This window comes from Acipenser ruthenus, chromosome 24 (genome assembly GCF_902713425.1).
Source record: "Acipenser ruthenus chromosome 24, fAciRut3.2 maternal haplotype, whole genome shotgun sequence".
NCBI classification, from domain to species: Eukaryota; Metazoa; Chordata; class Actinopteri; order Acipenseriformes; family Acipenseridae; genus Acipenser; species Acipenser ruthenus.
In genome coordinates, this window is record NC_081212.1 from 3,657,336 (window position 1) to 3,671,231 (window position 13,896).

The window sequence follows — 13,896 nt, forward strand, 5'->3', positions numbered from 1 at the left end:
AGGAAACTACGGTGGGACAGCATCGATATAGTGACGTCAAATATTAGAATGTATTGATTTCCCCGTTAAAACTCCCATCGACTACAGTCGTGTTTAATTAGGATGGGATTCATGCAACAGTTAGGTGGTGCGGCCCATGAAATACGTGTACCGTTCCACTAGGTGGCGCTGTTCTTAAAGCCTAATAATGTCAACACGAAATGGTTCTGAATATGGAAGTTTGTGTGTGTGTGTGTGTGTGTGTGTGTGTGTGTGTGTGTGTGTGAAAGTATTATTATGTTGAAAACCAAAAAAAAATCTAATCTCCAGGTATTTCAGACCTTCAGTAAAGCCGCCCTGCTTTTACTGTACGCAACGTGCAACAGCGGACAAGAAAAAGACGCGTAAACATGTCTGGTGTTTTTATGAATGTTATTAAAAAGCAAGCTAATGTTTTCAACATGTGAAGTCACAACCATTCCTAACTATGAACAAAATCCAACATATTGCAATACCTGGCGTCGTAAACCATCAAAATACAAAAAAGTACACATTTTTAAGAACTGCATTTCGCTAGTGTTTAAAGCAGCCTCATACTCCACAGTGAAGTGTAGGCGGTGCAAAACTCGCTCAGCGCCTCTAAAAGACTCGTCGCCACCGCGTTTCCTTTCTCTCCCTCCCATAAAGGGCAGGGTCTAGTTGTTTGGTAACTGAATAAGAAAAAAAGTTACACAAGCGAGGTCTGGATTTGTCATCGTTTCATAACTGATCGGCTGTACTTACAAAATAAAGGGTTCAGGGCTTTGACTTTAAAACCAAAAAGGGAAGAGGGCATCGATGTCGGCTTTCCTTGCATTTTGGAACAGCTTACTGTTTTGGGGGATGCAAATAACCCGTTTTTATTATCTAACTAAATCTAATCAATCATGCTAGTTAGCTTATAAGCCTTATAAGTAATATTTAAAACTTTATCTTTGTTGATGAGGCGTATTCAGTTAACGCTTTTTTTTAAATATACACATGAGCTGTTTATATACTGCAGATAATATTTTTTTTTAAGTTATTTCTTTTTTAATAAATCAGAATTGTATTTATTTATTTTAAATAAAAAAAATAAAAAAATAAAAAACATGGAATTCAATCCTGGCGTGTTGATCGTGGGAGCGTCGTTCGGGTTTTTCAACATCGTTAACAAAGTATTTGACAGGTTACCCGTACCCGAATCAGCGCTCAGAAACACTTGGAAATGGAAAAACATTTCGACTTCTTTGGTTCACAGTTTAATAACAGGGATATGGGCTGTGCTATGGTGAGTACCTATCGGATGCTGTATAATATATATTGTTTTAGATTTCGACATGTGTGCGTGTCGAGTCTTACTGCTAGAATAGGTCGGTATTTAATATAAGAACAGGTATACACAACATGTTTATTCATACGTTAGCTTGCTTTAGTATAGTCATGCAATACCACGCCTCTTTTCAGTCTGTTATGAAATACTGGCATAAGTTTTAAATGTCTCAATCGTTGCCAAATTCAATATAATTTAATTGTGTGCGTTGGCTGGCGGTATTTATACTGGTAGGTAACCAATAACTAGACTGGTTTTTAATGCTGTACTCCTCCTTCTCCTCTGAACCAGCACTAGTCATGGTCCGAATATTTGGTTACGTTTATTTAGAATGAACGCCTGTTTAATTAAAAATACAAAACATTCCGTGTGTAAGCATGTATTAACCCGATTTCTTTTTGTGTCCGCAGTTTCTATGTGCACCCTGAGATGGCGGAAGATTTGATTTACACACACTCCGGCTTCTCGCACACGCTGATCTCGGTGTCTATTGGTAAGCGGTTAAACAACACAGCGTAACAACACGTGGAAATCAGCGTCCAGTTTGCAAACAGCACAACAGCGGATCAGATGTATGGAGAAAGCCGCTCTGCTCCCCTTCAGACTCCCCTTACGCTATAGGCTTGGCTATACTCACGTGGAAATCTTCGTTACAAAACACACACGTGTGGTATACCGGCCACGCCCTCCGCCTGTTTAATTACGAAAGACAATGTTCCCTGTCACTGCTGAGCAGGGCAAACCTTGGGCGCCACAAGTTCGTCTCGGGTGTGTTTTAAACTGCAGCACAGACAGCGCACAAAAACAAAAGCCAGCAAATTGCAGCACACACTTTTTTGACAGTCTCTCACATGACCGATTACTTTAGCAAGCAGTATGCATGGCATCACGCTGTTGCACATATACTAATATATATATATATATATATATATATATATATATATATATATATATATATATATATATACACAGTACTGTGCAAAAGTTTTAGGCAGGTGTGAAAAAATGCTGTAAAGTAAGAATGCTTTCAAAAATAGACATGTTAATAGATTATATATATATATATATATATATATATATATATATATATATATATATATATATATATATATATATATTAAACTAGCAGCTTTAAAGTCAGTAAATGCAAATACAAGATGTGTATCTGTATTATGCATGGTGTGTTGGGCAGACTGATCTTGCTTCACCATGTGTAAGTGGGTCTCTCTCAGTGCCACAGGTGAAAGTGACTTTAGTTTCTTACCAGTACTGTATTAGTGTTGAGTCGTCGTACATCCGCGTCCCACCTAAACTAATGAACGCGGATCTCCTGACCCTCACGTGACTCTTAAAGGGACAAACCTAGCCTTTGCCTGTTGGAAATCCCTTTTCCACCAATCAGCCTGATAAGTTTTCATGTTTTTTTTTCCTAATTTAATGTGCAAAACTTGCCTAAAGGGGACATATTGTTTAAACGCATGCTGATAGCACAGGAATGCTGATGTGCTGCCGAATGCTCTCAGCTTCTCATACCTTGCTGTCATGGACCGCGCGTTTCTCCAATTCATTCATTGCCCAACACAAGTAACTCTTAACCACGGCTCCCAACTACCGTGTTATAAATAGGGATCCACTACATTTAAAAAAAAAAAAACCTGTTTGCCCAAATTTGCTTTAATGTTTTGCATTATTGAAAGCTGCTGTATTGGGAACCAGTTGCCTGGTGCTTATGTAACTATGGCATTCATTATTCGACATGGGTGTGGACTTGTCCTGTATTTACCAGCAGACAAGACCACAGCAACAGAAAGCCACAGGGCAACATGGCTTGAGGTTGGCACAGGGGAAACTGAAGTAGCCATCCATAGTGTAAACTACAATATCACTCCTGATCTTTGTGCCAACCCTGTTCTATGTTGAGCACACTGAGAGGAGTAGTTTAATCGAACCTCCATCCAGACCCTGAAGTAGTTCAGTGTCTCATTTTAGCTGTTAAACCTGGAGTGGGATGGCCCTCCAGGACTGTGATTGGACACCATTGGATTAAATGGTAAACAATTGTACATGTAAAAGGTTTAAGCGTTTAATCTATTAAATGTAAATTTGCAGCCTTACCAGCAGGAGTGAGATTTTCATATCTGGAAGTGCGTAGGTGCGTAGGCTGAGGTATTTCAGATAGCACTGCTGCAGTCAAATATCCAACAACATTCTTCTCTACTGAGGGAATCTGCAGTCTTGCTAAACAGTGAAGAGGCCAGGATGTGCGTGCGTGCGTGCATGTGTGCGTGCGTGTGTGCGTGTGTGTGTGTGTGTGGGCAGGTATTACTATCAATGTGCGGACAAAATATGAGAAAATGTCCCAACAGGGATAGTAACTCCACTATGTAAAACACCTTTTAAAGAACTAAATATGCCTTAAATGTTTTTTTTTTCGTTTTTTTTAAGTGCCAAAATATTTAATTTGTTGTCGACTTTCACCCTGTGTGGAGTTTTGTCTGATTGGAGTTAGAAATAGTAAATAAAATTATAGTGAGTCAATGAGAAGTCCTCACAAATATAGGAATGCAAACGTGTGTGTGTGTGTGTGTGTGTGTGTGTGTGTGTGTGTGTGTGCGTGTGTGCGTGTTTGCTCTGAAGCTGTCATTGTTTGGTCCACAGTAGGCATTGACAGAATAACATTCCAGGGATATTTCCAGCATAGCTGGTGTGTTAGTAGAGGCCTGTGAATAGTGTGGGAGCGGGGTTCCAGGCACGAGGTCATCATTTCAGTCGGTCACATGACCACCAGGGCGTGGCCTGAGTTTTCAAAACAAGCCACGCATTCTGTTCCTATTCCTCCCACAGATAGTGCCTCTATTCTCTGGCCACAGAGTCACAAGAAGCTAATTGATGATAGATATGTGGCCCTGCCACGGTGGTGCTAGAAAACAACAGTGTGTGTGTTATAAAAGCAGAGTGGAAGTATTTATATATAATAAATGTATTTATTTAGTATCCTCTTCCCCAATCTTAATCAAAAAGGAGGGATTGTTCTCTGCTTCATTGTAGGGCAGCTGTGATTGACAGTGCATCCCATTGCTCTGTCGTGAAGAAGCTCCATTCTTGTGTCAGTGTCAGTAACCAGTGCACACTAGTGTAGCACCTGGGTTCACTGGAATAACGGGTCGGACAGCCTTCAGAGGCATTCTATTGGGCCCCCCAGTCTTTCAACACATGAAACTTCACTAGTCTGTTGTTATAGAAGCCAGCATCAATCATTAGCAGTTTCATGAAAAATAACTTGAGATAAAGCGCTGTGAATGGGGCTCGTTGAGTACATTAAAGAGGAGACCAGGCTGTTTGTTGCAAGGTGACCATGGGAACGTGTGAAGTCTTGGGCAGTGATAATGCACCTTTAGTGAAAAACAACACAAGCCTGAACGTGGTTTTTCCCAATTCAAATGTTTAAGTGGAAGACATATTTCAGTCATCGCATTCATGTTATTGACCGGTCCTCTTTCAATCATTTCCAGGATACTTCATTCATGATTTTGTTGACATGATTCACAGCCAGAAGCTGCACCAATCCTGGGAGCTGCTCTTCCACCACACTGTGGTAAGTACCTTCCTCACCAAAACACGTTCAGATAGTGAGCACATCGTCACAGCTGGAAATGAAGTGGCGATGGACAGAGGCTGGGAAGGACAGAGTGCTGAGGGTATGAATGGGGTTCCCTAGCCATCTTCTTCGATTTTGACTGATTCAGATTTCGCTGCAGATGGATTTATTTTCATAAGTTTTCTTTTGGCTAAGTGGGGGTGGGGGGAGGTGTTGCAAGCCAGCTGAATGTGATTTTGCAAGTTGCATTTGGTTGCATTTGGTTGTACAGAGTAGTGGTGAAAAAAGTAACTCTTGCAAGGCTCTCGTTTCCTTCTATATGGTGCGCATTCGTCTTTTTTGTGCATGACAGTTCAGCATGAGAGGGAACGGCTGTATGTTTCAGTTACAGTGTTCAGAAATTAGGATTTAAGTTGTGTTTTTGTGCACGTTGTACTGGTTTTACTCAAAATCGATTCCTGTTCAGGTATTTATGAATGGGAATAATATGCTCTTCTTTCTTGTTTGATGACCAAGAAGAATAAACTGCATTTCTAAAATGTTCAGTTATACAAAGATACCTAATTTAAAAAATGTCTGTTCAGTTTTTACAATTTATTTTATTTACTAAAATTTAAAGTGTTTCAAAACATTTTATTTTCACTCAATGCATATTCTTTTCGATTTCCATCTTTCACAATATTTATTCAAATGAATAAAGGGCAGTTTAGATTAGGTTTATTTATAATGTTACAGGTTTAAACATATAAAATGTTTTTAATTTGACATTTTCCCAGGGAGTGCTAATAGTGGGCCGCAGTGCCTGATGCAGCCGAACAGGTGGGCCTCAGGTAGAAAGGTTTGGGAAGCCCTGCTGTAAGACCCAAGTTGAATTGTAGTTTGAAGTTAACTTTGCTGCCGAGTGCAGGGGTGCCTGAAGGGCTGTGGTTTCCTGCTTCATTACATTAACTCTCCCGGCCGGTCGCCAGAATCGACAGGCTCTTTCCCTTTGAGGAAACTGTAAATGCTGCTGATGGTGCCAGGGTTTGTGGAAATCCTGACCAGTGCTATTTGTGGCTCCTAAGCAATGACAAGGAGGGCAAGCTTGAGGAGAAATAACACTGCATCGCTCGCTGCAGGATTGAACCTTCTTTTGGATCCAGACTAGATGTCGTATAACTGTGTCTTCAAAAGGATTCAAAAGAATAATCTTAAACTGGCGTTTGGAGAAGATTAAGGCAGACAGTGTTCATAGTGTAACACACCCACATGCTGAATGACTTTCACATTTGACGTATAACCAGAAAATAGAGTTTCTGGAAACATTCGCCAGTGGAAACGCAGTTCAGTGTCAGCCCCAGCCTCTGTGTTTGTAATCCAGCAGTGCGGCTGCCTGTTTGGTAATGTCTGCCCCTGCTCGATAGCCAGTGGGTTCAATCCCTCCTCTCCTGTCACTCTGCATATCCCGTTACCTTTTATTGCAGTGTGGGGCTGTTGCAATAAGGAATGAGGGCACGGAATGCTGGGATGTTGCATTATAGAATGTAAAGTTCTCAAAAGTTCCTTTTAATATCCTGTGCTGTTATGAAGCCCCTCCCAGCTTGAATGGTGTATTTCACTGTATAAACTGTATTTTATTCGATCAGTGTAGACATTCTTTTCTGCCTTGTGTCTGCAGCGCTTTCCTTCTCTGGAAAAGGCCCTTTTTACTTGTTTTTTCTCCCTCTGGACTAGTCTGTATGGGTTTGGAAAACGATCTGGAAAAACTACAAACTAGCCAGTTAGGTTGATGACATCATACCTTCCCTAGGGAAAACCGTGAACCTAAAATGTTCCACTTGAATTCCAACCTGCATTGCTGAAGAAGAATAACAAAGTTTTGAACCCCCTCCCCCAGTCTTTCGCTGGCTTCTCTGTACACAGACAGAGGCTGCCATGGTGATGAATTAAGAGAGGCGGGAGTCTCCTGGGTGGACCCTGGGTTTGGTCTGTGGACAGGCAGCCTGAAGCAGCTCCATATGGAGACCAGATGCGCTCGCTGGAGGAAGGCTGTGTTTGCTGCTGCTGTTAGGGGCACTGCAGGCCAGTACACAAAAAAAAGGGCTAGTGTGCGTTTCAAGCCCTGCCTTTATTTCTTCAGAATGAAAGCGGAAGAGGTTTTTTCGAGGATGGTAGATGAATCGCGTATAAGAAGGAAACATTCTCTGATGATGATGTCATTTCGAAATCCAGTTCTTCCTGAAAGTGAATAATCTCTCAGTACCGCCAACACCCATCTGGATATGTTTGGGTGTGTTTGGGTTGGACACAGGCGGTACATGCTTTATCTGTTGTGGGACTCCTGTCACTTAGTTACTGTAGCTCATACTGTGCAGTATATTGGCCTTGCAGGTAGTATCGAGGATGAAGCAGCATTGCTGTGTGTGAGCTACCTAGAAAAAAAAGATCTGTTTAAGCTATCTGTCATTCGAAGCTCCCAGAGATGACTGCACCCAAACAGGCTGTTGTAATTTGTAACCATGATACAAATCTGGCAGCCAGAATTTTGCTCCCAATATCCCAGGCATGTCATTTCAAGCAAAGGTTTTTAAGAGCAAAGTAAATCACGACAAACAGTCTAACGAAATGACTAATTAACTACATTAGATCCAGGAGCTGGCTGTCCTCTTCCTGTAAGGTTGTAACCTTGTGAACGGACTTTAGACTTTCCCTCTGTTTGTATTGCTTGTTCCTGTGTTGCAAGGTCTGGAAAGTCACATTCTGGTGCTGTGTGTAGACCTATTGTTTGAGGACGTCAGTCAGTTGGCTGGGTCAAAGTTGGTCCTAGATTAAATCGAAATTTATTACTCAGTGACATTTTGGTTCTGTAATTGAAAAATGCAATTCAGTCCTTAGATTAAAATAATCACTTTTAACCCAACCAACATTAGCTTTCCAGGGATGGAAATAAGACTCCCATTGCATAGCAGTTTGATCCGCTCCTAGCTTCACTGTGAGTTTTAAGACGACACACCTGAGCTTGTTAGCTACACACTGTGGTCAATCAAGCTCGTTTTAAAAAATGGAACTGGCAAAACTGCTATGCAATAGGAGTCTTATTTCCATGCCTTCATTCCAGCATTTTTAAAGTGGGTTTGTTCTGGATTACTAAAACAAACCAGATCATGCTAATTTAGGGTTATCTTCTGTTGCTGTTTCTTTGTGTTGACCTCTGTGTGTAATCCGGGCATGCTGTGAGTGTCTCACTGATTCGCCCCCTCTTGTTTCTGTGTTATCTGCTTCATATCCTGTGAGACAAACCCCAGGATTTCATTGTAATGGCTATCCGAATGAAACAAAACCATGAACTACTGCAATGAAGATAACTGGGGCCATATCTTCAAAGCGTTTCCTCCATTGTTTAATGAACTGCTCTATTTTGTTTAAAGAAGAAACTCGAAATATATCACTTGAGGGAGCTTCGGCTCTGGCACTCCCGCGGGTTAGGGAGGCAATACCGGCGATACAGCGGACCCCACCGGCCAGGCACCTAGTGAACTCGGGCGGACACCTGCAGGGCTGGCCTTTGTCCTCCAGAGGTCGCTGGCTCGCTGACCTCCACTCTCGAGTTCCTGGGTGTAGAAGAGGAAGCTGGCTCGGTTGTGGGATCAGAGGACCTCCACTGAACCTTCAGTCCTGAGCTGGGTGAAGCTCACAAATAGGTACGAACAAAGAGGTACTGGAAGGCTGAGCAAGCTAATATGTAACTCTCTTGCTATAAAGAGATGACGACTATAGTTCGTCTCCACTTAGGGAAGAGACAGTTGGCAGTAATCTGTGTGTTATAGCCTGCGTTGAAGATTACCAGTCCATATGAAAGCTTAGCAGATGGTCTTACCAGCCTAATCTTCTTGAACCTGGGGATTGTTGGCCACCTGATGATTGTGTAAGTGCTTTCGTAACTTAAAAAAAACCCCTAAAGACTCTGCCCTTGTAGACCGGTGACTCGGTCATGTGCTTGAGTTGACAAAGTGGTGGTTATGTCTTTGTAGCAACTGGAAAAATAAACATCAGCTGCCACACATGACCATGGTCATGCAAACCTGATTCCCCCCTAACTGAGTTTATGGATCATGCGCAGCAGCTAAACTGAATGAATCAACCCAAACTGAGTAAAAATCTCTGGGTAGGTATGAAACCAGGGCTGTCGTTGTTTCCATCTGCGCTTTACAGTCTAATTCATTTCCCATGTTTTGCATTGTTAGATATCAGTAACTGCTGTCCACTCCCATTTTTTTCCTTTAGAAAATCCTCAGTATCCTACAATTTGCAAGAAACATCAGATTATTATTTTTGTGTGTGGGGAAGCAAGGCATTCTCTTCAAAGTCAGGGCCTGAAGAATGTTTGTATTATACTCTCCTGGTTTTGTGGACGGAGTGCCATTTTTATGTAATTTGCTGGTTAGCTAAAGCCTCCTGCTGTGAAAGTCAAGATCTGATCACCCTGAAACTAACCATCTGTGGCGCCACCTAGTGTACAAACAAAGCAACAACACTCAAAAATGACCTGACGTATTGACATAGTATAAATCAGAATAAATCAGTGAAGATGTTTTCAGCATACAAGGATGTCCTGATTTCTAGACAGAGCTACTGTGGGGCTTTTAGATGACTTCATAAATATCTGGATGGCTTCAAGGAGCTCATGTCCCTGCAGCTACAATGCACACAAAGTGGACAGCCAACAGGTTCTGTTGAAGCTGAGTGCACTGACCGACTGTTAAACTATGAAACCACATTGCTTATTTACAAAGGGGAACACATGAAGTACAGCATGGAAGAAGCAGGTGTTTGTGAATTGTAAGTGAGTAATGGCACCAATGCAGAGATGAGGGCTGAAATAAGTGACATATACCCAGAAGTGATTCTGTCCTTGGTTTAATCGGTCATTTGAAAAGCACAAACCACTTTCAATGGCACTGTCCATCCTGAGCAAATAACTGCAGAAATCTTATCGTGCTTGTATATGGGTGATAAAAAGCTTGGTGGCGTGCCAGCTCTGCAGTTATCTGGAATTGGCTGGGCTCACAAGGACTTCCTGTGAGTTACATGACTGTTCTGTTGACCTCCTACCCTGGCTTAGGTAAGAGGCGCAGCGGTAGTTATAAAACGGGGAGTGGAAGGGCTTGTGTAAGGGATCGGGGGCGGGGTCGAGGCTGGTTGAGCTCAGGTGCAGTGCAAGGTGATTGGCCATGCGACCCTTTTCAAGTTTTTTTTTTTTTTTAGCTACACTTGCAGAAATTTAACTCCCCCCCCCCCCCGTGGCTGTTTTTATTGAAGCAAGTTTGTGGTTTGCATAGCAAGGAATCCCTTTTATCTTCACGCAGCTGTGCTCTCTACAGCTGTGGCCAAAAGTTTTGCATCACCTAGAATTTTAGGATTGAGACATACGAACATCATTTTGATCTTTTATGTAACCATCATGTAATCAAAGAAACTGTAAAATGATATCGCAAAAGACTTCCAGAAGCCGTAATAGCAGTACAGTATTTTATATTAGATTTCGAAATGTTTCGTTAAGCATATGGGAAAACTACAAAGCGCTGTGTAGTGTTAACGTCACATTATTCAGCAGGTTGCATTCAGCTTCATGATGAGTTCATCCTATAGGGCGATGCTTTTGGCCGGAGCTGTAGATATTGATCTGTGTATTGATGAATGCCTTTATTCCGCAGGTGATCACCTGTTTCGGGATGTCTGTGCTCCTCAGGCAGTACATCGGCTTTGCTGTGGTGGCCCTGCTGGTCGAGATCAACTCCATCTTCCTCCACCTGCGGCAGATCCTGCTGATGGCCAGCCTGTCCACCAGCACCTTGTACCGGCTCAACAGCATGCTGAACCTGGGCACCTACGTGGTGTTCCGCATCAACACGCTGGCATGGATGACCCGCTGGCTGGTGCTGAACCGCGACAACGTGCCCCTGCTCAGCTACACCGTGGGCAGCCTGGGCATGGCCGTCATGACCGCCATGAACATCGTGCTCTTCTATCGCCTGCTGCGGAGCGACTTCCTTAAGTCCAGCCGCGAGGGCAAGAAGGACAGCGAGGACAAGGAGAAGTAGAGTAGCCTGAGCAGACTGGCCGGTGTGATCCGGGCCTCTCTCGGACAAGCAGCTGGGGGGGAGGGGTTGGGAGGACCCAGGCAAGGCTCCCCATCCTCACCAAAATCAGGGGAGCAGGGTGTGGCTGAGTGTAGCTTCAATCATCATTTACATTTTTTTTTAGATTTAATCCTTCTGAGTGGTTCTGGGTTTTGTTGCTCCTTGTTTTCTCTGAGTCTGTGAGCTTGTTTGGAGAATCCTAATAGCCGGGGATTGAAAACCTGCCCGGTTTCATTTAAATAGACTTTTCAAGCTGTCAGCCCCACCTGCTGTATATGAAGAATAGGTGATGCTTGCAGGGTTTGTAAGTCACACAATCGCATGATTTGGATGGAATGAGTAAAGCTGATCAGTCCTGGCATTTAGGGTTCTCTAGACAAGCTCAACGCAAGCTTGAAGCCAGGCAAAGGCTGATTTCAAGAAACTGTAATAACGGAATATTGGAGCCCAGAACCACCGAGAATAATTGCAAACACAGCGACATGGCAAGAGCAACGTAAAAGCTTTTAAAATGTACATTTAAACCGAATTAAAATCCCCATGATGAGAGATTAGCTTGACAGCATGGTGCAACACCTGTGCAACTTTTAATCTTTACACTTCAATTGCGTCAAGAAAGTTAAGTCAAGTCCAGCTCTTTTGAAGGGTTTGTGTTTCAGACGCACACACAGTTACAGACTGTTTAATACTCTCCCTGTAAAAAGGCTGTAGCTCACTTGCATGGCTGGTTTCACAGGTCCTAACTAGCACTAATCTTGGACTACCTTACTTAAAGTAACATTAGGTATCCTGTGTGCTTTAGTGCTAATGGAGCTCAGTGAAACCTGTCATAGACTTCATATTTGGTTCTATACCAGCCAGACATCCTTTCTCTGAATCACTTTCCAATGAAGCATTTCAAAACAGCCAACTGACTTCCTAACCTCTGTACTCAAGCCAGAATGACAGCACTGACATCTGCTGACCGTACATGTGCATTACAGCACTTCTTTTTCATTAACCTACAGGAAGAAAATAACTACATTGAACTGGTGTGATTCAGACCAGCGTACTCATGAGCTGGGAAACAGATCAACTGATCATAAAGATGAGAACGTTTCCATGAAAAAAATAACGAATCCTGAAAATGCTCAAGTGCTTTTCCCTGTGCTTTTTTTGCTGTGAGATCAGCAGCCACATCTAAATGCCAACTTGACTTTGTGGAAGGAAAACTTGATCACTTCTCACACTCTAATCAAAACTTGATTTTGGCACCCTCCAGCGCTTGTGAGAAAACTATACAAGTTACACATTTTTTTATTTTCTCTGTGCTTGTAAGCCACAACTGAACACTGATAAGTATATACATACTGTAGCAAGAAAAAACCTGCAATGGCTCACACTGCTGTGCAAAGTGATTAACTGTTAACCACCAAACCAACATGTTTTACAACCTGTTATGTAGCATGGGTGTGTATAACGCTGTAAATCCATCAAGGGGATCTGATGGGAGAAAAAAAACAGAGAGCAAAGCTTTTCCCATCAGATCCAGGAGATGAAAGTTCAGTGTTAAACACATGCTGGTATTGGTTATGTTTTACAATATAATATAGTGTACTGTATTTCTGGCAGCTGTCTGGTGTACTTCGCTCCCTTTAAACCCGTTCCTGGTGAAGCTGTGATGAAGCTCTATTGTAAACAGAAACGTGACCACTAGCTAGCTCTGTATCCTGATTAACGAAAGAGCTTTGGAATAATGTGCTTTGTATTTTTTTTTTTTAAATGAAGAATGTAATTTGATTTTGTAATGTTCAATTGTAATGTTCTTATATATATATATATATAATTTGATATTGTTAGCCACCATAATTGCATTGTACTGTAATTACTGAAAAAGAGTATCTAAATTATTATAATTCAATTTGAGCACCTACCTCTCGCTTGAGGAAACTTTGAAAAAAGCACAAAATGACATTTTGAGGGCCTTCAGTGGTGAGCTGTTCAGCTTTGTGCTTCTGAAAATGATGATGTTAAAAAGCACTTATAGATAGAGTAATGGTATAAATGTGAACGCTGTAATGAGGTGGGGTTTTTTTGGTATTAAAGCAGCCTCTCAAGCTCTGATGTCCACCCCCTTGTACAGTAATGTATACATACATACAGTGTTGGTTTCCTACAATCTTGTCTACATTGTAAATAGAATACAGTGCTAAAATGTCTTTTATTTAATGGATGACCTTTTTGTAATTAATGGGAATGTAATGATTTGCATGGCTGAATGGCAAAATAAAGGAAATAACCTAAATAACCTGCTGAACACGTGGTCCTTGCTTTCTTGTCAAGCACGCAATTCTAGAAAGCACCAGAAATCTGTTTGTAATATAATTATTTCTGTCTATTTGTGTCTAGGAATTAAGATTGCCAGCGAATATTTGAGGTTTTTTTTCTACATACTGAATAGAGTAGTATGTGTTGTTGACATTTTAACAATGCGCTTTCAAAAATAAGCCAATTAAATGACACATGAAGCGGTGGCAGAGAAATTTGAAAGGACACATCAACTTTAAGCGGTGTGATTCATTCTCCCGTGTAACCAGCAGGGGGCGACGTCCCGTTACTATCGCGCGTTGCCTTGTCCAAGGTGCTGAAAGCACCACAGACCTGCAGTTTATTTCAGAATATAATTACTGCTCATTATCACACTGGCTTGAGTTTCCGCTTCCCTTTAATAAATTGTGCAATATGAAACTACGTTTAATTTTAGATTACACGATTTTAGCAATTGGGGAATACTAAAATGTTTCATTAAAGCCCCGAACATACAATATAACATATATCATTCATTTAAATGTAATATTTAGTTGAAAGAG

At 41.8% G+C, this 13,896-nt stretch overlaps 1 protein-coding gene across 1 annotated transcript; it reads left to right on the forward strand.

Annotated features, from left to right (window-relative positions):
- The first annotated feature begins 684 nt into the window (after positions 1–684).
- On the forward strand, positions 685–13,343 carry LOC117429605 (TLC domain-containing protein 2-like). The gene is made up of 4 exons (XM_034049319.3): positions 685–1,288; positions 1,741–1,823; positions 4,843–4,925; positions 10,622–13,343. The coding sequence occupies exons 1-4, from the start codon at positions 1,110–1,112 to the stop codon at positions 11,006–11,008; spliced, it is 732 nt and encodes a 243-aa protein (XP_033905210.3). The 5' UTR covers positions 685–1,109; the 3' UTR covers positions 11,009–13,343.
- The last annotated feature ends 553 nt before the right edge of the window (positions 13,344–13,896 follow it).